Source organism: Xyrauchen texanus, chromosome 1, assembly GCF_025860055.1.
Source record: "Xyrauchen texanus isolate HMW12.3.18 chromosome 1, RBS_HiC_50CHRs, whole genome shotgun sequence".
Lineage (NCBI taxonomy): Eukaryota > Metazoa > Chordata > Actinopteri > Cypriniformes > Catostomidae > Xyrauchen > Xyrauchen texanus.
The window spans coordinates 45,454,838-45,480,297 of NC_068276.1; the positions used below are offsets into that span (position 1 = coordinate 45,454,838).

The following is a 25,460-nucleotide window of genomic DNA, read 5'->3' on the forward strand; positions in this document are numbered from 1 at the left end:
TTTTTAACCACTACTCAGATTTAATATTAGAAAACTATAGTTTTGACAAGTTGTTTAGGACATCTACTTTGTGCATGACATGAGTAATTTTTCCAACAATTGTTTGGAGACAGAAGGTAACTGTGCCTTTAAGCAGCTTGTAAAATTCCAGAAAATTGCCAAGCCTTTAGACAATTAGCCAATTAGCTTCTTATAGGAGGTGCACTGATTTGGAGGTGTACCTGTGGATGTATTTTAAGGCCTGCCTTCAAACTCCATGCCTCTTTGCTGGTAATCAGAAGAAATCAGCCAAGACCTCAGAAAACAATTGTGGACCTCCACAGGTCTGGTTCATCCTTGGGAGCAATTTCCAAATGCCTGAAGATACCACGTTCATATGTACAAACAATAGTACGCAAGTATAAACCCCATGGGACCACGTAGTCATCATACCACTCAGAATTGAGATGCATTTTGTCTCCTAGAGATGAACGTAGTTTGGTGTAAAAAGTGCAAATGAATCCCAGAACAACAGCAAAGGACCTTGTGAAGAAGCTAGAGGAAACAGGTAGACAAGTATCTATATGCAAAGGAAAACAAGTCCTATATCGACATAACCTAAAAGGCTGCTCAGCAAGGAAGAAGTCACTGCTCCAAAACCGCCAAAAAAAAAAAAACCCAGACTACAAATTGCAAGTGCACAAGGGGACAAAGATCTTCATTTTTGAAGAAATGTTCTCTGGTCTAATGAAGCAAAAATTGAGCTGTTTGGCCATAATGACTATTGTTATGTTTGGAGGAAAAAGAGTGAGGCTTGCAAGCTGAAGAACACCATCCATACATGAAGTACGGATGATGGCATCATGAGGAAGGAAAATTATCTGGATATATTGAAGCAAAATCACAAGACATCAGCCAGGAAGTTAAAGCTTGGTCGCAAATGGGTCTTCCAAATGGACAATGACCCAAAGCATACCTCCAACGTTGTGGCAAAATGGCTTAAGGGCAACAAAGTCAAGGTATTGGAGTGGCCATCACAAAGCCCTAACCTCAATCTGATATAACATTTTTGGGCAGAACTGAAAAGCACGTGCGAGCAAGGAGGCCTACAAACCTGACTCGGTTACACCAGTTCTGTCTGGAGGAATGGGCCAAAATTCCAACAACTTATTGTGAGAAGCTTGTGGAAGGCTACCCAAAACATTTGACCCAAGTTAAACAATTTAATGGCAATGCTACAATTACTAACAAAGTGTATGTAAACTTCTGACCCACTGGGAATGTGATGAAAGAAATAAAAGCTGAAATAAATAATACTTTCCACATTTATTATGACATTTTACTTAATTTTTTTTTTACTTCCCTTTTCTCCCCAATTTGGGATGCCCAATCCCCAATGCGCTCTAAGTCCTCATGGTGGCATAGTGACTCAATCCAGGTGGCGGAGGACAAATCTCAGATTCCTCTGCTCAGAGCGTCAATCCGTGCCTCTTATCATGTGGGTTGTTGAGCGCATTACGCACAACTCGCTGCATGCCCCACAGAGAGCGAAAACCACACATTATAGCGGCCACAAGGATGTTACCCCATGTGACTCTACCCTCCATAGCAACTGGGCCAATTTAGTTGCTTAGGAGACCTGGCTAGAGTCACTCAGCACACCCTGGATTTGAACTTGCAACTCCAGGGGTGGTAGTCAGCATCAGTACTCGCTGAGCTACCCAGGCCCCCAACATTTCACATTCTTAAAATAATGTAGTGATCCTAACTAACCTAAATCAGGGAATGTTTTCTACTAAATGTCAGGAATGGTGAAAAACAGAATTTAAATGTATTTGGCTATGGTGTATTTAAATTTCTGACTTCAACTGTGTTGGGCCTCATGTATTCAGATATAAGACAAAGGAAGGCCTAACACAGTCGTAAAGCCTGACCGAGGCTTACACACACAGTCATACATTTTACTAATAAAAACTGCACCAAAATCAAACAAAGGGAGTTCAAAACAGACTACAAATCCCATGAAGCCTTGCTCACTTTACACCTATGTGTGAAATTCCAAAGGATCGAACTCTCAACTCCTATTGGATGAGGCGCACGATAGAACGCCCCTCAACTATGATGCCATCAGGAGTAGAAATACCTCTGAGATCCTTCTGGGCATTGCTTCCAGTGACTTTGCGTGCTGTGCGTAGACGATGCTCGCAGGTGTATCCACGTTGCACAAGGAAGTAACGTACGACTTGAAACTCTGGCCATACAATCTCCATCTCCACTGAACACTTTAACGGATCCGATAGAGACTGCCGAGCAATCTGCATCTTCATTTGTTTGCCTGCAGAAGTGAAGAAAGAAGATTTCTCTTTCCTCTTCAAGCAAGTCGACATCACTGATTTCTCTGCCAGCCCACCAAGAATCAGCAGCCATTCCGCCCACCGACAGAGTGAAGAAACAGCCTCCCATCAATCACCCAAGCCTCGAGGAACCGAGTCGAAGTCAAACGACAGATGAACACACATTCTACCTGTGTCCTCACACGATCCAAGTAAGAGGTTTACGTCTGGGCAGAGGTAGAATATTATAGTGTGTTATTATTGTGTATCAAGGTTATTGCTTGTACAGTTTACGGACTGCCGAGTCCTCTCATTGCTGTTAATAATACTCAAGGTATTAACGGAACGCACTGTTATCATGAATTAGATTTTGCTGTGTTGTAATCCAACCACGTTTGACTGTTGTGTGTTTCTGCCATCGCGGATGAGTCTGGCACACTTAGTTTATCCATTAAAGAACCAAAATACCTTGGGACGGTTTACGAGCCACTTCTCTGAGTGATAAACTAACAGCTGCTTTCTCTCCCATGATCGTGAAACAGGCTTAGGTGCCGCCACTATATTCTGTCTCTCGCTCTCGTACTAACCACACACGCCACCCCTCACAAACATACTCGCACACACATTTGGCTAGTAGATAACTTGGTGATGAAGCTCAGCTTTGTCCCCAAGTTATCGTACAAGTGGAGACATGTTGTAAACGGGCAGATGCCATTAACCGTATTCTCTCTGTCCACATTTGCTCGGACACTCCACGAGAGTCACGTCCACCATTTTGTGCATGTCACTCCTTTCTCACACACACACACACACACACACACACACCTTCCTCTCATGTGTTATAGGCTTACTTTGGTTATCATATCTAATCACATCATTGTTTAGTTTGTAGTAGTAAGTCGGAAGTTTATTGACTGCATTGTATTGATTATTAATTGATATTACTGTATCAATAAACTTTGTTATATTTCAAAGAGAAGTGTTTTGGTTTGTTTTACATACTCCTGTGTCAAAGACTGGCAGGGGATGTCAGTGCTCGGATTCAAGCCTTCATTGTTTCCTTTTGATGTTCTCCGGACATCGATTTTCCTAAGAGAACAAACTAATATTGAGACTGTTATACTGTCTGGTTGTTAGTCCCTGATTCTAGGGTGGTGCCCCAGCGAAATTAATCCTTATTAATATTCTATTGATTTTGATAATTGATGGTTATCTTTGGTGATTGTTGATTTAAAGGATTAAAAAGCTAAAATTGTTTCTAATCAATGTTCTATTGATTTTAATAATTGATCATTATCTTTGATAATCATTAATTATTGCTAGTATGTAGATGAAAATTATTGAATCGTTATGTAAGCCGTCTACATGCTGCAACCACATTTTGGGGTGCTGATTATAGTTTACTAAATGACATATGATATTTCAGTAATGCCTGAGGTCTGTGACATAACACCTTGTAGTTTTGCCACAGGAAAACTTTACATTTGGAACTGATTGGTTTAAATTGCCTGATCTCTCTAATGATGTCATTCCAGATTAATAGTTGTTTTTTTGCTGAGCAATGGCTAGAAATACCCATTTGAGTGTTATAGCCAATAACATATTTTGCAACATAAACTTTTTCTGTTTTATGTTAAAGTCATAGGCATGCTGTCAATCAAATCGCTTAGTCGTCTTTACTGTCAGTCACACAGTATTGTGTGTATACACTACTTCACATCACATACCATGTAGTATGTAAGATTAATTGATCCTTCACTAAGCCTCGCCTTAAAACCATTTCTGATCAATCCTGTCTTATCAACTGTTGCCCTGCCGCTATTTCTCTGAGAAGCATTTGCCTTTTTACAATGAGAGCCTATGGGAGTGAAGTGTGTTCGTTTTAAGCAGGAATTTGTCAAAATGTAAAAAAAAAAATGTAAATGTTGTTGCTGGGTCACTTGTAACAGTGACATGAGGTTCCTATAGAGGATACATGCAGTGTTTTTCTGTTCTTTTAAAAAAATTAAATAAATATTGAGAAGAGAATGCTATGGATTAAAGTGTGTCATTCCTCATTCCCAAATGAGCATGTATAACATCAGCAAGGACACCTACATTTCCTCCAAAGTAAATTAAAGCTAACAAATTAAAGTTCTGCAAATATCTCCTCACAGTCTGCTAGCTGCCCATTCATTTCTGTGGGTAGTTCTGCAGAGCTTGTCAGAGGAAGCAACGGTAGTTAAGGAAGTGGAGCTTAGTGAAGGGTCACTGAGCTGTCAATGAAGCACATAGTCACTGTGATAGTTCTTTGGAATTTTTCCAAATGGGTTAATTTGCATTTTATTTACTTTACAAACTAGGATTATTATGCGATGGACATGGTGATTGCAATACCCAGAAATGCATTTTTTTTGGTTTTCACCCATTGTTATCCACGTGTTGGCACATGTTGCCCATTTATAACTTGTTTTTCAAATGATCAGCCTGAGAAGATCATGCTGAGAGTTACTGTAACTGCATCAGTAAGTACTTCTATTGCAAGTTACAGTACACTTACAGGGACTGCCTAGAGTTTTAACCTACACTTTTGGTTTTAAAACATACACATTTTCATGTTTATCTTCGTTAGGAGCTGTTATCAATTGAATCCATGACACAGACCTGTATCTGTATCCATGCTTTGTAAACCTTTAGAAGGATTTCCGTTTATGCTATTTTAAACTGGGAGAAACACTTTAAACAGGACATAAAAGGAAAAATTAAGACCAGCATGTAAGCCATTCAGCTTTTTCCCAACCAACTTTGGCAACTTATCTGACTCTTTCCTTTGCCCACTCTCTCAGCAAAATCCAGAACACTTTACATAGTAACAAAAACATTGCTCTTATTTTCCAAATAGCCTAATCATTTTCCTTTGCTTTATATAAATCTTTATATGTATATCTTAATAAATTCCAACATAATTCCTCATACTGCAATTCAGTGCCTTGTATGGTAAAAATGGCTTGTTTACAGTTCACAGTCTGAATACACATTTGTCACACTGTCTCAAAGATATTTTTATGTTGTTTCTTTATAATATTTTAACTGGACTCGGAGAGAGGTGGGTGAGGGCAAACTGGACATGTAAGAAGCACTTACAGAAATAGTGAATTTCCCTAGATAAAAATAAGTGGATATTTGGTAGTATGTGTAAATTAGTCTATTTGTAGGAAGAGCTGTTGCATACGCTAGTCTAGAGAAAGACTAATAAATAAAGCAGTACTCCTAAAAGCAGGCCAACACTGGCAAAGATTTATGAATATTGTATGTTTGTCAAGTGAGCCAAACCTTTTGAGTCCTTTTTTGCCCCAAAACCCTGTGAACTGCTGAAATAGTAGTCTTTTCTTTATCCATGCATGGCAGACATTGGCAATTAATGACTAGTTAATTCCCAAACTGCTTGGTGAGCTGGAATAGATAGAACCACCATGCTCTGGCATGAAATACTGCTTCTGTGGTATTGTGGGGAAACCAAATCTTTGTTTTAAGCTTGAAAATCCACAATTTGCACATTTGTTACAGTATATCATTGTCAGCATTACCCAAACCTATATTTTCCTTTCGCCTCTCCAGAAACACCCCACTCTCAGTCCAATGAAGACCACTTCATTGATCAAAATCAAGATCAAAATACCCCTGCAAAGATCACATTTTAGTACCGGCCCTTGCCCGAATATAATCTTTTAAAAGGTGTACATACGTCAGGCATTAATTGTTGCTGAATATTTTTGCAAACACAACGCTGATAACTTTCTCTTAAACTTGTAGGTGAACCATGCAGTCCTTGCTTCTCCTGATTATTTGTATCTGCATCTCCTCAGCCACAGAGTCTTTTGATGAATACTTTTACACTGGTGTGTATTCATTTAGTAAATTATTCATATTCATTTGTATATTCGTATTCATTAAAATTGATACCACAGTCTAACTTATCTTTTGTCTGTTTTTATGTTGTCAAAGATTTGTTATAGGTTTTTTATTCATAGTAGTCCATGTCCTTGTATTTCTCATGAATGTGTTTATCATCACAGAGCCTGAAAGCACACTGAGTGTCAGCATACCCATTGAGGCATCTCTAGAGCCTCTCATGGGTGACACAATAGTTCTACCCTGTTACTTCCAGGACAACACTGTCAATGACCCCGGTGCCACCAACATTGATCCTTTGTCTCACCGGATAAAGTGGAGTCTGGTCACCAAAGATAAGACCACAAACATTTTAGTGGCATCTGAAGGCATAGTAAACGTGGACAAAAGGTATCTGGACAGGGTCTCCATGGTGGGATACCCCTTGACACCCACAGACGCCACCATTAAGATCACAGAGCTCCATTCCAACGACTCAGGAGTGTACCGCTGTGAGGTCATGCAGGGGATAGAAAATAATCATGATTTGGTTTATGTTCAAGTTCAAGGTATCTTTTATTGCAAAGATTCTTAAAAATATATACACACACAATATTGCTTCATGACAAATGTCAAAAAGACGTAGTACTTATTTTTCTTAGGTATTGTTTTCCACTATCGTGCAATCACCACACGATACACCCTCACTTTTGAGAAGGCCAAGGCAGCCTGTATTCAAAACAGTGCAGTCATTGCCACTCCAGATCAACTCCAGGCAGCTTTTGATGAGGGCTACCACCAGTGTGATGCAGGATGGCTTGCAGATCAGTCAGTCAGGTCAGTAAGCAGTTATGCGGTATGTTTAGTTGATATGGTGTGCGCAACTGTTTTGGTTGGAAAAGGGGATGGTGATTGAAATTGATTCTTTGTGTAACAAAGGTACCCTATTCATGATCCTCGTGAGGCTTGCTATGGCAACAAGTATGAATTTCCAGGAGTGAGGACATATGGAGTGAGAGATGTGAATGAGACTTATGATGTCTACTGCTTTGCTGAGAAAATGAAAGGTAGGTGGAAAACTATTCATTTTCTCATTTGAAAAACACATTACAGTGTTTTGGCTTAAAAACATTCAATTTTGTCTTACAGGAAAAGTATTACATAAAACGTCCCCTATCAAATTCACTTTTAAGGAGGCAGAAGCTGAATGTATAAAGTATGGTGCCCAGTTGGCTACCACAGGACAGCTGTACGTAGCCTGGAAGGGTGGCATGGATGTTTGTAACGCAGGCTGGTTGGCAGACAGGAGCGTCCGCTACCCCATCAACACTGCCCGACCACAGTGTGGAGGAGGGCTGCTGGGAGTGCGTACTGTCTATCTGTTTCCCAATCAGACCGGCTACCCCCACCCAGACTCCCGCTACAATGCTTTTTGCTACTCTGGTAAACAAATCTGTAGATTTCACTTTTTGTTTTGTTGTGTATCATTTCTTTTTTTTTTTTCAATTGCTCATGGAACATTTAATGATCAAAATGCTGTTTGATTATGAATGGTATATTTACAAGTGTCCTATTTTATTTTTTTTTCTTTAATACAGAAAAGGATGAGGAGGGTTCAGGCTTGCTTGACATGCAAACGACTACAGAGGCAGGCGGTGGTGTACTGAGCATTGGCACATTCACAGACAGCCCCCAGATCTTTTTAAGGCCCACCACCACTTTGAGCGAACTACAGGGGAAAGTTGTAACACATAAGCCTTCAATGACCACAAGTGTTAACTTGTCATACACTGAGCTAAATGTTACCCAGCTGCCCCATTTGCTACCTCCAAGTTCCATTGAGGTGAACACTGACGTTGTGGAAGTGGTCACTAACAGGAACGGGTCAGAGATTTCCCGTATGAATGGAACTGAAGCTATCATGTCTGCTGCAGGTATGTGTTAATGTGCGTATATCAAATTTGGTAATATTATAAATTGTATTCTGTAATATGCATGAGCTGTAGGACAAGAACCTTGTGCTAGATTATTTTGAATATTCACCAAAAAATGCTAATTCTGTCATAATTTTCTTGCACTCATATTTTTTTAAACAGTATCTTCCTTCTGTGGAGCTCAAAAGGAGATGTTAGGCAGAATGTTAACCACAGTGACCATTTTCTTTCATTCCATCTTTTGTCCATACAATGAGAGTGAATGATGACTCAAATGTCATATGAGTTTGGAAGAACATGGGTAAAATATGACAACATTTTTATTTTGGGGTTTTATTTAAGGTGTTTTCATAAAGAAATTGACCTAGTGGTATGTGGTAAAAAGTTCCATTCTAAATGTTTCAATTTTAACCTATGAGTTTTTTTTTCCCTCAGTGATAGATGGTCATGATAAGTGGGATAAGTCTGTTCTGTCTCTTATTCTGTGCACAGGTGTAGTGTTCCATTACCGTTCAAGCTCCAGTCGCTATGCCTTTAACTTTGTGGATGCTCAGCTTGCATGCCAGAGCATCGGTGCAGTAATAGCCAGCCCTCAGCAGCTCCAGACAGCCTATGAGGCAGGTTACCATCAGTGTGATGCTGGCTGGCTCTTAGATCAGACAGTCAGGTAGGATTCATTGCAGTGTTGTTGCCTCATATCATATTGAACTGTTCAATATTCTTTGAAATTTTTATTTTTGTTTATTATTATTATTAACTCCAAATAAAATTATTATAAATCAAATGATTTATTGCTGGGCTGATTATAGATGTTTCTAGTGGAATTATCTCTATTAAACGGCATAATGCTTATGTGGTGATCTTGCAAAAAATGTGCCAAGATCATGAGTTTTTTTTCCAGGGAACACACAAATTAATTCAATGTATACCTTGAATGCACTGTAAGTCACTTTGAATAAAAACATTTACCAAATATGCACATACAGTATGTACAGTATAAATGTTAATGGTTATGCAGGTATCCCGTTGTGTCTCCACGTGAGAAATGCTCTGGTGATTTGGAGCACGTTCCTGGTGTGAGGTCTTATGGAATGCGTCCTGCCGATGAACAATATGATGTATACTGCTATGTAGACAAACTAAGGGGTAAGAGCTTTTACATTAAATATGTATTCAGTTTCAGTTGTATAATGCTTTTTAGAATACATAGTGTCCCAAAGCAACTTTACAGAAAATAGAAAAAAATTTATAGAATGGCTGTATAATTTGACTTGAAATATAGAGCTATTTAGAGTGGAAAAAAGGTAAAAATTACTTAAACAAACATTTTGCTTTCAGTTGGATTCTCTCATGGGATAAATAATTATTCTGTGTTGCTTGAACATAAGAGAGTTTTTTTTTAAGAAAAAACACACACTTTTGGGTTATTCTAGGGGAAGTTTTCCATGCAAGTTCATTCGAGGGATTCACTTACGATGAAGCAGTGGATTACTGCCAAGGCCAGAATGCCTCCCTGGCCTCCACTGGAGACCTGTATGCAGCCTGGAAGCAGGGCTTTGATAAGTGCCGTGCTGGCTGGCTTCTTGACCGCAGTGTACGTTACTCCATCAATAACCCCCGACAGCAGTGTGGTCGAGGGAAGGCTGGAGTTCACACAGTTTACATGTTCCCAAACCAGACGGGCTCTCCTGACCTGCACTCCAAATTGGATGCTTATTGCTTCAAGGGTGAATACTGCATCTGTAGTCAAATACAGACAAGAAAGCTTGCAAATCAGTGGCTTTTTTTAAAAGTTGAATGTAAAACACTATAAAACACACTAAAATAAAAGACAATTCTGACACAATTTACTCACCCTCATGTTGCTCCAAACACATATGACTTTCTATCTTCCATGGAACGTAAAAGGAGTTAGGCAGATTGTTATCCTCCGTAACAATTCATTTTCATTGAATTGGAAAAAAAGATGTGAATGTGACTGAGAAAAACGTACATAAGTCATACAGGTTTGGAGTGGCATTAAGATTAAAATTTTTGGTTGATCTAAAACCTTTAGGTTTGTTAAAGTTTTTAATACAACATACATTATAATGTGTTCTAAGTGTTCATGACAAATGTAGTATTTTTATATCTATATAGCGCATCTGGATATGTCTCTGAATGAAAGTGAACCGAACATAACAGTAACAGAAGAACAGATAGTGAACATCACAACCTTCCCTAGTCTGCTCAGACCTGGTAATATAATTTATCTCAAGATTCACACAGTATGTCTCATTTTTCGTTAATACACTAGTTATCATGAACTAAAAATGGACAATAATCTTTTTTACAGCATTTACTAAATTAAGTTAAAGTTGCACTCAGTAATTTTCTCCCCATTAAAAACGTTTTACTCCTAAAGAAAAGAATTGTAGTTTTGAAAAATATGTACGAGATCACGATCACTCACATGAGAAGAGGACTACATCAGGTCATATCAGAAACCTTAGAAAAGTTGTTTTATTCTACATGTGGCAGGGGTGCCCTCATAGGGGCTGCCATTTAAGAATGACCAGCTGTATACTACTCACGTAATCTCAGTAACTGTCTTTTTATTGGACACCTTCACTCTTGGATTACATTAATCATGGCTGATTGTGAATATTGCATTTCTACAATGGCATCTGTAACTGAAAACTATTGATTTTGATTGATGCTGCATCAATTACATGCAAAATCTGCATGTAAGTCCAAGATGACACCAACAAAAAGTTACTGAGTGCACCATTAATTGTTGATTTATCAGAATACTCTTGCTCATGGTTTGATCGTGTTACTTAAAAGCATTAACTAATGTTAACTTATGCCATTTTTAATCTAAAAATGTGTAGTTTATGCAGAAATGAACATGAACAAAGATTAATAAATGATGTAAAAATATTGTTCATTGTTAGTTCATGTTAACTATTGTGTTAACTAATGTTTAAAAATCAACCTTATTCTAAAGTGTTGCCCATTTTACACAGCATATGGTGAGGAATTATTTGCTTAGGTCCAGTAGCTCAGATTCTGACAATATTTCTGTTTCCTTATTTGCCCCCCCTACTACTTATCCCATCCCTGTGGAACCATCTGGATCAGGTTCTGGCTCATCCAGGATCAATGGCACAGACGATCTATTGGGCAGTGGGAGCGGGGATCAGCCTAGTGGATTATCTGGTTCCAATGGATACCTGTCAGGATCTGGGTCTAGTGGATACCTGTCAGGATCTGGTTCCAGTGGATACCTGTCAGGATCTGGTTCCAGTGGATACCTGTCAGGATCTGGGTCCAGTGGATACCTGTCAGGATCTGGTTCCAGTGGATACCTGTCAGGATCTGGGTCCAGTGGTGATATTTCAGGGTCAGGTATAAGCGGTGATGGCTCAGATATCCTTGTGACATTCTCAGGAAGTGACATAGTTGTGTCAGGAGATGGATTTGTTTCAGGGAGACCCGAGGAGGCAGGTGAAGGAAGCACAGAGATCCTCACCTTCCCCTCAGGCCTCTTTGGCATGGACTTTTCTGGCTCAGGATCAGGCAGTGGGTCGGGGTATAGCTCTGAGGAGAGTGGATCTACCTCAGATGTTTCCAGCAGCTCAGGAGAGAGCTGTGAGAGTGGAGGACTTTCCAGCATCTCCTCAGGAACAAGTTCCAGTGAGGAGTCCTCAGATTTCAATGGTTTCTCATCAGGAGTTTTTCCCTTTGGAGGCTTTAGTGGAATTTCATTAGTTGATGGCAGTGATGTCATCATGGTGGATACCCAGTGGGAGAAGGTGTCTATTGTTCCATCTTTAACAGAACAGGAGCTGGGTAGAAGCCATGTGGACTTCAGCGGATCAGGGCAGATCTCAGTGTCTGGGGTGAGTGGCGGCTTCTCTGCAATGAGCGGTGACCACAGTGGTTCTGGAAGCGGTTCAGCATTCTCTGGACTGACATTTTTGGGGCCAGGATTCATTGATCTTTTAAAACAATCCCGTGAACAGGAAGCTTCTGGGGTTTTGTCTTTTGGGTCTGGTGAGGGGAGTGGATTTACATCCGGAGGCGATGCCATCGAATCAGGAAAAAGATCAGAGGCATCAGCTAGTGGCGATATCACTCTCTTCACTAGTGGTGCCATGATGGAAATGTCCAACAAGCCTTTCCAAGGCATGGAGCTGGGACAGGGAGATGTGGAGTATAGTCGCACTGTCAGACTGTCCTCAGAGAGTGGGGATGACAAAACTGTCTATTCTAGTGGAAAAGAATCTGCCAAATGCAGAAATGTAAAAGTCTGCACAATGCGTAAGTCAAAATGCACATGTACAGCCAAATGCATAAATGTAAATGTAAAAGAATATAAGTGGACCCCAACCACTGGTAACACACCAAAGGTGAATTCCAGTGATGCTGCATCAGCACTTCTATCAGCTGAAGGGCCATCAGGACAGTACAGTGATGCTGCAGGACCTGTGCATTATTCAGAACCAAAGGGGATCTTTATTAAACTTGATGCCATTACTTCTGCACCTTTGTCTTCTACCAAAGATCCTGCCATCTCTTTACAGATCCCTTCTATCACTGAAAGCCATGTTGTGAATGGTGAGATACCTGTTGCATAAACAATTAAGCCAAAAATCACCCAAAAATGACATTTATGTCATATTTTATTAATCCTCATGATATTTCTTATCTCTATGACTTACTTTCTTGGGCCCTATGAAAGTTTTATTTATTTCTCTGTGTTTTTTCTGCTGAATATCTTATTTGACAAATTAATTAAGATGTTAATCAAATGAAAACAGAATAATTTTCAACAAAACAATGTTTTTTATAATACAATTTAGTACAATCTAAAATTCAACATTGGAGTTTAATCAAATTAAGTGCTTGACAACAGAGCATTATTTACATTTATATTTCAAAATAATTATAGTGAATATTACATAACTATACAGTAGTAGTTTATAACTGCCATATTTTCACTCAACAGAAGGTTCTCACCTCTGGATAAGCAGGTCGCTATATGGCCCAGTGTGATTATTAAACCAAAAAAGGCTGTGATTTAATTGTATAAATATATTTTCTGTACTGTATGTACTGTGTGCATCATAGTGAATGAGCACTTTGCTCTGTCATCTGCAATACCCACAGAGTGAACGTGACTAACCTTTGTTGATGTGCTCTTCCTGAATTTTCTGCTTCTGGCGACACTATGTTAATAAAGTCAAATGTGAGCACACATAGAATAAGGTCATGATTCTGTGTTTACAGTGTACTGTATGAACCGCTTCACACATTCACTTTGATGTGTGTAGCACATGCAAACTATATATTTAATTAAATGGCACCTTTTATCGATTTCATAATCACACTAATTTAATTTAATAAATTCTGCATTCAACCACGTAAATATGTAAAATTTCTTGACATTCCGTGTTTTATAGTTAACAGTAATTCTGTTTTTATAAAGATTTTTGTGGATTCTGCAATTCCGTCTACGTTTTCCCTGTTTTCTTTCTTCCGTGGAACACAAAAGGAGACAGAAGGGAACTTTCATTGTATGGGAAAAAGGCAGCAGTAACATTCTTCAAAATCTCTTCTCTCAAGTTCCACTGAAAACAAGAAACACATAAAGGTTTGGAATGACATGAGGGCGAGTAAATTATGACGGAATACAAATTTTGGGTAAACTAACCACGAATTTCTGGAGATAAATCCTGCTCCCCTTTTCATTTATTGTTTATCTATTATGGTTTCATTGTTCTGTGTCTTTTCCAAAAACCTTGTTAGCTTCCGTCAACCCATGTGATCCAAACCCCTGTGGAGCCGGATCATGTTCAGTGCAGGATGGCGTGGGCCTCTGTCATTGCCCACCCGGACTGCGTGGAGAAGAGTGCCGGTTTGGTGAGTCAGACTGAATTTTTTCTGCAATACAGTAACTCAACTAAACTCAAATAACTATATATTTTTTTATTGTAAGGTAACAAAAATGCATGGTAACATTTGAGAGCATGGTAAAATAAATATTGTACATTGCTATTTTCATTTTGACCAGTCACCCAGTTTGCCTTTAACAACCAACAAAACTGTAGTTTTTGTTGTCTTTTAGGCTGTTATTTCTATGAATTTATGTTCTCAACTGATTTCTGACTGACTCACTGTGTGCATTTAATTTGTGGATCATTTCTGTTATTATGTTCATAACATTTTGCTCTTGCCTGATTCATGTCCTCACAATCAATTTTACAGGTTGTTTGGCATGTGTTTGTGGTTACTGTAAATTCACTTGCAGTGCTCTCCATTCCAAATGTCTTTTCAGTGACTGTTCACCTGTGTTGTTTTTGTTCAGCTCTGCCTTTCCTGCAGTCTGGTTTAACCAGCACGCCTGCTAACTCCTGGTACATGCTCATACTTCTTGTCTCTCTGCATATGAATCTTAACTCTAAACTTCTGCTTCTTTATTTCTGTGACTGTAAAAATGCTTGTCTTCAACTCACCATGGTTAGATTTCTCTCATTCATGAGGATATGAGAGGTATAAAAACTGTTCCTGAGTCATCACTTTTACAGTAACCACGACTTACTCTGATCTGTCTTTCTATTTACCCCAGAGCTCATTTAGTATATCAATAAAAGTTCTTCTCAGCATATCATAATCATTTGATGTGGTGTTATGATTGGCTTTCGATATAGAAGCAGCTCCAAGAGTTCTGATTCAGTGATGCGCTCTGCTATGCTTGGCCCACCTCGAGGCATCTTCATAGTCAGTCTTAATTGCTAAACCTTTATTTGCAGAAGTTGATGTTTGCCATTCAAACCCTTGTGCCAATGGAGCCACCTGTGTGGAGGTGGAAGACACTTTCAAATGCTTATGTCTGCCCAGCTACGAAGGAGACCTCTGTGAGATTGGTATGAGGCCTGCTTCAGCTAATTCTACTAACTTTCAAAAACAACCTTAAAGGTGACACACAACTCTAGCTGGTGTTGTGTGGTGGAATGGGTATCCTTGGGCATGGGAAAATGCCTTTGGGCCAACAGTATGTCTTTTTTGTGTGCTGTTCAGGGATTGGAGAGATTGATATTCTCTCTGTGTGACACTTTTGCCAGTTCGTTTATGGAAATCCGTTGTCAACGAGAGTTGAGCAATTGAAAACTCTCAAACTCTGTTTCGATCAGTTGTGGTAAAGGAATCAATGATACATGTAATTTGCAGGTAATGTAAAAATCTAGAGGGGGAACACAAACATTCAGTAACTCATGAGGCTGGCTTTCTGAACTGAGGGAAAAAGAAATTGTCTTGTTCCCATTTTCCATATGACCAGAGTTCTGTGAAATGTTTGCTCTTGGCCTCAAATGGAATTCAATCGTCGGTCTATTGGAAGTTTTGGGATTGTGAAAAATACGCTGTATCTGTTAAAGCTTAATTCACTAATACCTGTTTTTTCTGCCAATAAACATGGTTTCTTTTCATAGTTACTACAATATTACTATAGTAAAACCATAATTTCAGCCAAAAACATGGTTAACCTTCATGGATAGTACAATATTACTGAAGTAATAACAACATTTCTGCCAACAATTATGGTTAATACAGTCTACAATATTACGATGGTAAAACCATGGGTTTCCACAAAATAATAAAATAAAACATGGTTACTAGAAACACGGTTACTACAGTATAACTATAGTAAAACCATGGTTTCCACCATGGCTACTTGTTTATAGTTTTGCATTCCCATGTTTTTTATGTAGTAATATTTTACTTGCAGACTGTAGTAACCATAGTTTTTGGCAGAATCCATGGTTTATTTTAGTAATACTGTAGTAACTATGAAAAGCAACCATAGGTTTTTTGGTGGAAACTATGGTTTTAATACAGTATACTGTATCCATATAGGAACCATTGTATAACTATAGAATAACCATGGTAAATGTGTGACTATGGTAAAACTACAAATACCATATTTGAAACATGGAAGGCCTTTTTCTCCTTTTCCTCCTGCTTTTAAAGACAAAGAAATAAGATATTAACAAGATCTAATATGTAGTTTTATTTCCTATTGGATATGTCATCTGGCTTTGCTTCAGATGTGCACAGCTGTGAGGAGGGCTGGACTAAGTTTCAGGGCAACTGTTATTTGCACTTGTCGGAGAGAGAGACTTGGATGGACTCTGAGCAACGCTGTCGAGACTTAAACGCTCACCTGGTTAGCATTATCACACCAGAGGAGCAGGCATTCATCAACTGTGAGTGCCAATAATGTGTCTGTGTGTGCGTGTTTATGCTCCTATGTGTTAGTGTTGTTTTTCTGATTGCAAGTAATCACCCTCTTCTTGTAACAGCATTTGCACAAGACTATCAGTGGATTGGACTGAATGATAAAACAGTGGAAAATGACTTCCGCTGGTCAGATGGGACCCCGTTGGTAAGCCTGTGTAGTGTATCAACCAGATGACCTTGCTGAGATATTGCAATCTAAATAATAGAGCTGTTTTGCATTGTTTGAGATAAAGCTTGATTTTTCCTATTTTTCTACTTAGCAATATGAGAACTGGAGGCTTTACCAGCCTGACAATTATTTCAACTCTGGTGAAGACTGTGTTGTAATGATCTGGCATTTAAATGGCCAATGGAATGACGTGCCTTGCAACTACCACCTACCTTTCACATGTAAAACAGGTCCAGGTGTGCACGCAACCAAACATAAAATTAATTCCTTCATTGATAGAAACTGTGATGTAATTCAATTAAAAAATAGTTAATCAGAAAATGAAAATTCGGTCATCAGTTTCTTACCATAATGTTGTAGCAGACCTGCATGACTTTCTTTCTTTTGTGGAACACAAGAATTAAAAATTTGTAGTCTTCATAGTGTTTACTTGCCACAGAGATAGGGATTCGAGTTAGAGACTCTGACTTGAGTAAAACTTTTATAGACGTCAGACTCCAGACTTGACTCCTTACTTGACTCGACTCGACAAAAAGAACTCGTGAAAATAAAAAAATGAAAAGTCTTTAAACATAACTATTCATATCAAAAAGTTGTGATGTATTTGTATGGTTTTATTACATCTGGATCACATAGGTGTCATGATCAATCAGACCCTCATCATAGAATTTGACGAGGTATTTCTGTGTAAACCCCAAAATGTGATAAGGGTCCCATGAAACATGGTTTCATGCCATATGTGCTCACATTTGACTTTATTACCATAGTGTCGCCAGAAGCAGAAAATTCAGGAAGAGCACATCAACAAAGGTTAGTCACATTAACACAAACATACAGGTGAAACTCGAAAAATTAGAATATCATGCAAAAGTTCATTAATTTCAGTAATTCAACTTAAAAGGTGAAACTAATATATTATATAGACTCATTACAAGCAAAGTAAGATATTTCAAGCCTTTATTTGATATAATTTTGATGATTATGGCTTACAGCTTATGAAAACCCCAAATTCAGAATCTCAGAAAATTAGAATATTGTGAAAAGGTTCAGTATTGTAGGCTCAAAGTGTCACACTCTAATCAGCTAAACACCTGCAAAGGGTTCCTGAGCCTTTAAATGGTCTCTCAGTCTGGTTCAGTTGAATTCACAATCATGGGGAAGACTGCTGACCTGACAGTTGTGCAGAAAACCATCATTGACACCCTCCACAAGGAGGGAAAGCCTCAAAAGGTAATTGCAAAAGAAGTTGGATGTTCTCAAAGTGCTGTATCAAAGCACATTAATAGAAAGTTAAATGGAAGGGAAAAGTGTGGAAGAAAAAGGTGCACAAGCAGCAGGGATGACCGTAGCCTGGAGAGGATTGTCAGGAAAAGGCCATTCAAATGTGTGGGGAGCTTCACAAGGAGTGGACTGAGGCTGGAGTTACTGCATCAAGAGCCACCACACACAGACGGGTCCTGGACATGGGCTTCAAATGTCAAACGTCTTACCTGGGCTAAAGAAAAAAAGAACTGGTCTGTTGCTCAGTGGTCCAAAGTCCTCTTTTCTGATGAGAGCAAATTTTGCATCTCATTTGGAAACCAAGGTCCCAGAGTCTGGAGGAAGAATGGAGAGGAACACAATCCAAGATGCTTGAAGTCCAGTGTGAAGTTTCCACAGTCTGTGTTGGTTTGGGGAGCCATGTCATCGGCTGGTGTTGGTCCACTGTGCTTTATTAAGTCCAGAGTCAACGCAGCCGTCTACCGGGACATTTTAGAGCACTTCATGCTTCCTTCAGCAGACAAGCTTTATGGAGATGCTTACTTCATTTTCCAGCAGGACTTGGCACCTGCCCACACTGCCAAAAGTACCAAAACCTGGTTCAGTGACCATGGTATTACTGTGCTTGATTGGCCAGCAAACTCGCCTGACCTGAACCCTATAGAGAATCTATGGGGCATTGCCAAGAGAAAGATGAGAGACATGAGACCAAACAATGCAGAAGAGCTGAAGGCCGCTATTGAAGCATCTTGGTCTTCCATAACACCTCAGCAGTGCCACAGGCTGATAGCATCCATGCCACGCCGCATTGAGGCAGTAATTAATGCAAAAGGGGCCCAAACCAAGTACTGAGTACATATGCATGATTATACTTTTCAGAGGGCCGACATTTCAAGTCAAGTGGTTTTTATTGTCGTTTCAACCATAAACAGTTAGTACAGTACACAGCAAAACGAGACAACGTTCCTCCAGGACCATGGTGCTACATAAAAACAACAAACGACCAACATAGGACCACATGAGACTACACAACGAAATAAAATACCTATATAAACTACCTATATATACCTATATAAAGTGCACGTGCAAACATGTGCAAAAAGTACAGGACAGTACAACAAATTACTGACAATGAACAGGACAATAGACAGTGCAGCACGACCAGTACTCAGTAGTGCAAAAAGATGACAGTTTCTAAAAATGTAAACATAACATACTATGAGATAATGTTCTATGCACATAGCAGTTATTGAGGTAGCAGACAGCTATAAAGTGACAGTAATTAAAGTGCAACTCAGGACACGTGTGTGTCAAACCAGTCTCTGAGTATTGAGGAGTTTGATGGCTTGGGGGAAGAAGCTGTTACACAGTCTGGCCGTGAGGGCCCGAAAGCTTCGGTACCTCTTGCCAGACGGGAGGAGGGTAAAGAGTTTGTGTGAGGGGTGTGTGGGGTCGTCCACAATGCTGGTTGCTTTGCAGATACAGTGTTTTTTGTAAATGTCTTTGATGGAGGGAAGAGAGACCCCAATGATCTTCTCAGCTGCCCTCACTATCCTCTGCAGGGCTTTGCGGTCCGAAACGGTGCAAGTCCCAAACCAGGCAGTGATGCAGCTGCTCAGGATGCTCTCAATAGTCCCTCTATAGAATGTAGTGAGGATGGGGTTGGGAGATGTGCTTTCCTCAGCCTTCAAAGAAAGTAGAGACGCTGCTGGGCTTTCTTGGTGATAGAGCTGGTGTTGAGGGACCAGGTGAGGTTCTCCGCCAGGTGAACACCAAGGAATTTGGTGCTCTTGACGATCTCCACAGAGGAGCCGTCGATGTTCAGCGGAGTGTGTTCACCTTGTGCTCTCCTAAAGTCAACAACCATCTCTTTTGTTTTGTCGACATTCAGGGACAGGTTGTTGGCTCTACACCAGTTCGTCAGCCGCTGCACCTCCTCTCTGTATGGTGACTCGTCGTTCTTGCTGATGAGACCCACCACGGTCGTGTCATCGGCGAACTTGATGATGTGATTCGAGCTGTGCATTGCTGCACAGTTGTGAGTCAGCAGAGTGAACAGCAGTGGACTGAGCACACAGCCCTGGGGGGCCCCAGTGCTCAGTGTGGTGGTGGTGGAGATGCTGTTCCCGATCCGGACTGACTGAGGTCTCCCAGTCAGGAAGTCCAGGATCCAGTTGCAGAGGGAGGTGTCCAGGCCCAGCAGGTTCAGCTTTCCAATCAGGTGCTGGGGAATGATTGTGTTGAATGCTGAGCTGAAATCTATGAACAGCATTCGAACGTATGAGTCCTTATTGTCTAGGTGGGTGAGGGCCAGATGGAGGGTTGTGGTGATGGCATCGTCCGTTGAACGGTTTGAACGATACGCAAACTGCAGTGGGTCTAGTGAGGGGGCAGCTGGGTCTTAATCTGCCTCATGACGAGCCTCTCGAAGCACTTCATGATGATGGGTGTAAGTGCGACGGGACGGTAGTCGTTGAGGCAGGACACTGAAGACTTCTTTGGCATGGGGATGATGGTGGTGGCCTTGAAGCACGTTGGAACAACGGCGCTGCTCAGAGAGATGTTGAAGATGTCGGTAAGAACATCTGCTAGCTGGTCTGCACATCCTCTGAGCACTCTGCCAGGAATGTTGTCTGGTCCAGCAGCCTTCCGTGGGTTGACTCTACGTAGAGTTTTCCTCACATCTGCCGTGGTAAGACAGAGCACCTGGTCGTTGGGAGGAGGGGTGGACTTCCTTGCCATCACGTCGTTCTGCACTTCAAACCGAGCGTAGAAGTCGTTCTGCGCATCTGGAAGGGAGGCATCTTTGTCACAGGCAACTGATGTTGTCCTGTAGTTGGTGATGGCCTGGATGCCCTGCCACATGCGCCGCGTGTCACCGCTGTCCTGGAAGTGACTGTGGATTCTCTGGGCGTGTGCGCGCTTTGCCTCTCTGATTGCCCGTGACAGTTTGGCCCTAGCTGTTCTTAGGGCTGCCTTATCGCCTGCTCTGAAGGCGGAGTCTCTGGACCTCAGCAGCGTGCGCACCTCCGCAGTCATCCACGGCTTCTGGTTGGAGCGTGTGGTGATGGTCTTGGAGAAAGTGACATCATCAATGCACTTGCTGATGTAGCTGGTCACTGATGCTGTGTATTCCTCCAAGTTGGTAGAATCGCCATATGTTGCAGCCTCCCTGAACATGTGCCAGTCAGTACACTCAAAACAGTCCTGAAGAGCAGAGATGGCTCCTGCTGGCCAGGTTTTCACCTGCTTCTGAAGCGGTTTTGTGCGTCTGACAAGCGGTCTGTATGCTGGAATTAACATAACAGAGATGTGGTCTGAGTAGCAGAGGTGGGGGCGGGGCTCCGCCCGGTACGCGCCTGGGATGTTTGTGTAAACAAGATCAAGCGCGTTCGCCCTTCTCGTTGCAAAGTCCACATACTGATGGAATTTAGGGAGCACTGTCTTGAGATTTGCATGGTTGAAATCTCCGGCGACAATAAACAGTCCGTCGGGGTGAGCGTTCTGCAGTTCGCTCATAGCCCCATACAGTTCACAGAGCGCTTCCTTAGCGTTAGCGCTGGGGGAATGTAAACTCCGGTTATGCAAACAGTGGTGAATTCCGTGGTAGATAAAAAGGTCTGCATCTAACAGTCACAAGCTCCAACAGCGATGAACAGTAACTAGAGACTAGCATAGAGTTCTTGCACCATTCCGTGTTGATGTAAACACACAAGCCACCACCACGAGTCTTACCGCAGAGAGCTGTATTTCTGTCGGCACGAAACAAGGCGAGCCCGTCTAGCTGAATGGCGGCATCCGGAACTCTGTCGCTGAGCCACGTCTCCGTGAAAACAAAGACGCAGCAGTCTCTAAACTCACGCTGCGTAGCCTGCTGGAGTCGGATATAGTCCAGTTTATTTTCCAGGGAGCAAACATTTGAGAGCAGGATAGACGGGAGAGCCGGCCGGCTAGGGTTTGTTTTTAGCCTAGCATGGACCCCGCCCTCTTTCCGCGCTCCGCTCTCGCACACCGCTTACGACGTCCTCTCCCCCGGCATCAGGCGACGGCGAGGGCTGGAGGCCTGGTCTCCGCAGCAAGCCGAGTACGCGTAGCGCCTCCTGCAGGTCATCATGCAGCTTGGTTTTTGCATGAGTCTTATATTTCAGTAGTGTCTGGCGATGGTAGACACGAACACCGGTTGCTCCGATGTCCATGTGTTGCAAAAGTCGGGCTTTTTTAACAAATATAGCACCATTGTGGATCCGGAGTGGCCGCTGCGTGCTACTGCGCCGCCATCTTGGTCACCCAAGATGGCTATGCATTCTTGCATTCTATGCATAGCCTTCTGTATTTAAAATCTTTTTTTTTATTGATTTCATGTAATATTCTAATTTTCTGAGATTCTGAATTTGGGGTTTTCATAAGCTGTAAGCCATAATTATAAAAATTATATCAAATAAAGGCTTGAAATATCTTACTTTGCTTGTAATGAGTATATATAATATATTAGTTTCACCTTTTAAGTTGAATTACTGAAATTAATGAACTTTTGCACGATATTCTAATTTTTCGAGTTTCACCTGTAGCTAATATTGTACTGTCGCAAACACTGGGTTGTGTAGCTACATGACTCGTTTGGATTGTCAACCAGAGGTTCCATCAGTTTAAACATGGAAAAAAAATTGTGTTTCACGGAAGAGAGAATTATTGTGTGTAAAAATAAAATGATAGAATTTTAATTTTTGGGTGAACTATTTCTTTAAAAGCCATCATTTCAGTTGAAAACTTGTTCTTCTCTTCAAGTATCATGTGACCAACCTCCTAAAGTGGAGAATGCCAAGATGTATGGAAACAAGAAAGAGCGTTACCAGGTGAATTCAATTATCAGATACCAGTGCCATGAAAACTTCACACAGCGCCACCTACCTGTGATCCGCTGTATGGCAGATGGACAGTGGGAGAAGCCACAAGTGGAATGCATAGCCAGTAAGCTACTCAGGCATTACCATTTTGTCTTTACATTGTCTTTTGAAGGCTTAGACATTCCCTAGAAAGATTGTCTTAAATATTTAGTGATTTATTTATTACAAATCTCCCTCTAAAAATGTTAAAAATAACATTTAAGAAAATATCAATTCATGTCATGGAATGATCTATTCGTATAATGTATTTTACAACATTGCTTTCAAACATTATTGTTTATACATTGTTGTTTTAGGAGAACTAATATTTATTTTTTTGTTGTATTTATAGAGATCAACAGCAGGCCACAGAAGAAATCCACAGGTCATCACTCACATAAAGCGAATAGCACAACATTGGAGAAGGGTCTTTAATGAGATTTGAAGAGCTATAGAATTTTTAATATTTATTTTCCAAGACCCTGAATTATCAAGCATATATACCTGATTAAAAAGTGTTATTTTTAAAATACTTTAAGTGCCCATCTTGCATATATTGCTGCCCCCTACTAGATCACCATATTTTAAATCTTAGTTATTGATCCTTAGCCATGATGCAGTGCTTCCACTCATCTCTGCAGCAAACGATCAGAAACCAAAAGATAAAAGATCACCAGTATTAAAGATGCCAGTAAATATTTGCTGAAGGCTTTGCATTTGGACTGGCAAGTGTTTCTCGGTGAAAAGGCACCAAGTTACAAGCTGGTGGTGCTTAGTCCTTCCTCTATGAAAAACCCCAAAAATGAAATATGAGGTCAAGAAATGTGAAGTGTTATTATTATCGTCTAAAGTTTTTTGAGAGGAGTTAGAACATTAGGAAAGTTAGAAAATCGTACAACTATGAAAGACTTTTACAACAAAAAATAAAAGAGAGAAAAATGAATAACTTATTTATTTGTACCCAACCAGGCATAGAAAACAACTTGCACAAGGATGTCATTCATTTGTAATGTCTGAGTTGGACATCATAATGTGAAATTAGATCTATTTATTGATTTCTCATGACATAACACACAGTACATCCATCTTTGACTGGGTGTGTCTTTCATGTTTAGTCACAAAAGCCATATATATTTTAAACAACATCAGATCTAGAAGGCCAAATCCAGTCAGATTATAATTGTGAACCCAACCTTGGAAATGTACTTGTATGTTACATATTATCTGTGTTGCCCAAGACTGTGCAGGGCATAGTACTACACGGTGACCAGAATGATCCTTTATCAGATAACAGCTATTATGTTATAATAAGCTTTATAAGAGTTCTAAGTTCAGATAGAACTATAGATGACAAGTGCCTTGTAAATATTTTGCATTTGTCTATTTCTGTGTTGAGACCTCTTACTTGGCTCTTTTGTCTTCTTGAAAAGTACAAGAGGCTGTGCCTCTTTCATCGCAATGCCAGGAGAACTCCTGTTTTATACACCATAGCTCTAGTTTCATCTGACACAGCTGAAATGACGAATGCAGCATAAACTGCCGAAAAACATGCATAAACATTCCCTGAAACAACTCTTCAAGCAAATACTTTGTTGCATGGTCTTTTTTATTATTTAGAAGGTGACAGTGTTCACCTTCATGCCATATATGACTATGCCTGTAAGACCTAAATGCTGCCAGCACTGTCTTGAGGTCATATTGATTTGGAGCCTGAGTTTTGGGATGAGTGACAAAGTCAACATTGAAACCATAAAGAAAAAAGAAAAAAAAAACCTGAAGATGTGTTGTCCTCTGTGAAATAAATTTTTAATTTAGCCAAACATGTCATGCCAAACTTTGTGTATGGAAATTTGTATTACATCAAATGCAACAACATTATAACACAGGACTGATTTGTGTGTTGGCCAGTAGTCACATAGACCAAGAGTCAAGGGCAAAGTTTGTCAGAGCAGTACAGAGCACTTGTATTAAGAGTGGTTATTCACAGTGTACAGGTAATGGGGGAAAAAATATGTTTTAACCTCACCCAGCCCAGCCTAGAAATGTATTTTGTACTGGGTAAATAATATTCCTTTGCAAATTTACAGACGATAATGTTTGCTTAATTGGGTGGAGTGGAAGGAATGACTGGCCCTGTGACTGAATGGATCCTTTTAAGCCACTTCTGATGCCCTTACCTATTTCTCCGCTTTTGCCTAGAGAGCCTTGTTGTATAGCCATGCAGCTCATACCTAGAGCCCTCTTCTGGTTGATTTAAACATGGCATCTATGTTGTGTTACTGTAACTACTGTACAAATACCAGAACCTTAAATTACATATGGGTATACAACAGATTCAACAAGGGTAAAAAAAAAACAAAAACAATTACACTCTCTGATTGTGACACTAATACACCATTCTGATCAGTTATTTGCTCACAATGGCAAACGTCTAAATATAAATGTAAACATTTCTAGTGTGTCATAATACATGTATTCTATTACGTTAAAAATATGTACTATGTACCGTAATTACTTCAACTGTAGTACTAATATATATATATATATATATATATATATATATATATATATATATATATATATAATTTATATATGTGTGTGTATTTTTTGTTACTATTACTATTTTTATTATTTTTGTTTGTCTGTAGTACTTACAATTAACATTATATGGAAAAACAATTGAATATGTTATGTCCTTATTTAGATCAGGGAGATTAGGAAATGTTAAAGGAACATACAGTAAAAAGTC

General features: G+C 40.1%; 1 protein-coding gene across 2 annotated transcripts in view; it reads left to right on the top strand.

Annotated features, from left to right (window-relative positions):
- Positions 1-25,229, top strand: part of LOC127659940 (aggrecan core protein-like) — a 39,480-nt gene extending 14,251 nt beyond the window's left edge. Inside the window, exons 2-19 of one of the 2 annotated variants that reach the window (XM_052149983.1) lie at positions 6,105-6,190; positions 6,368-6,751; positions 6,845-7,019; positions 7,122-7,249; positions 7,332-7,625; positions 7,781-8,116; positions 8,609-8,783; positions 9,135-9,262; positions 9,550-9,843; positions 10,256-10,354; positions 11,240-12,718; positions 13,910-14,023; positions 14,914-15,027; positions 16,207-16,365; positions 16,462-16,544; positions 16,660-16,804; positions 22,614-22,796; positions 23,064-25,229. In XM_052149983.1, coding sequence (XP_052005943.1) covers positions 6,112-6,190; positions 6,368-6,751; positions 6,845-7,019; positions 7,122-7,249; positions 7,332-7,625; positions 7,781-8,116; positions 8,609-8,783; positions 9,135-9,262; positions 9,550-9,843; positions 10,256-10,354; positions 11,240-12,718; positions 13,910-14,023; positions 14,914-15,027; positions 16,207-16,365; positions 16,462-16,544; positions 16,660-16,804; positions 22,614-22,796; positions 23,064-23,146 — 4,452 coding nt within the window. In that variant the 5' untranslated portion in view covers positions 6,105-6,111 and the 3' untranslated portion in view covers positions 23,147-25,229. The remainder of the gene's footprint in view (positions 1-6,104; positions 6,191-6,367; positions 6,752-6,844; positions 7,020-7,121; positions 7,250-7,331; positions 7,626-7,780; positions 8,117-8,608; positions 8,784-9,134; positions 9,263-9,549; positions 9,844-10,255; positions 10,355-11,239; positions 12,719-13,909; positions 14,024-14,913; positions 15,028-16,206; positions 16,366-16,461; positions 16,545-16,659; positions 16,805-22,613; positions 22,797-23,063) is intronic. The other variant, XM_052150061.1, reaches the window with a different exon arrangement.
- The last annotated feature ends 231 nt before the right edge of the window (positions 25,230-25,460 follow it).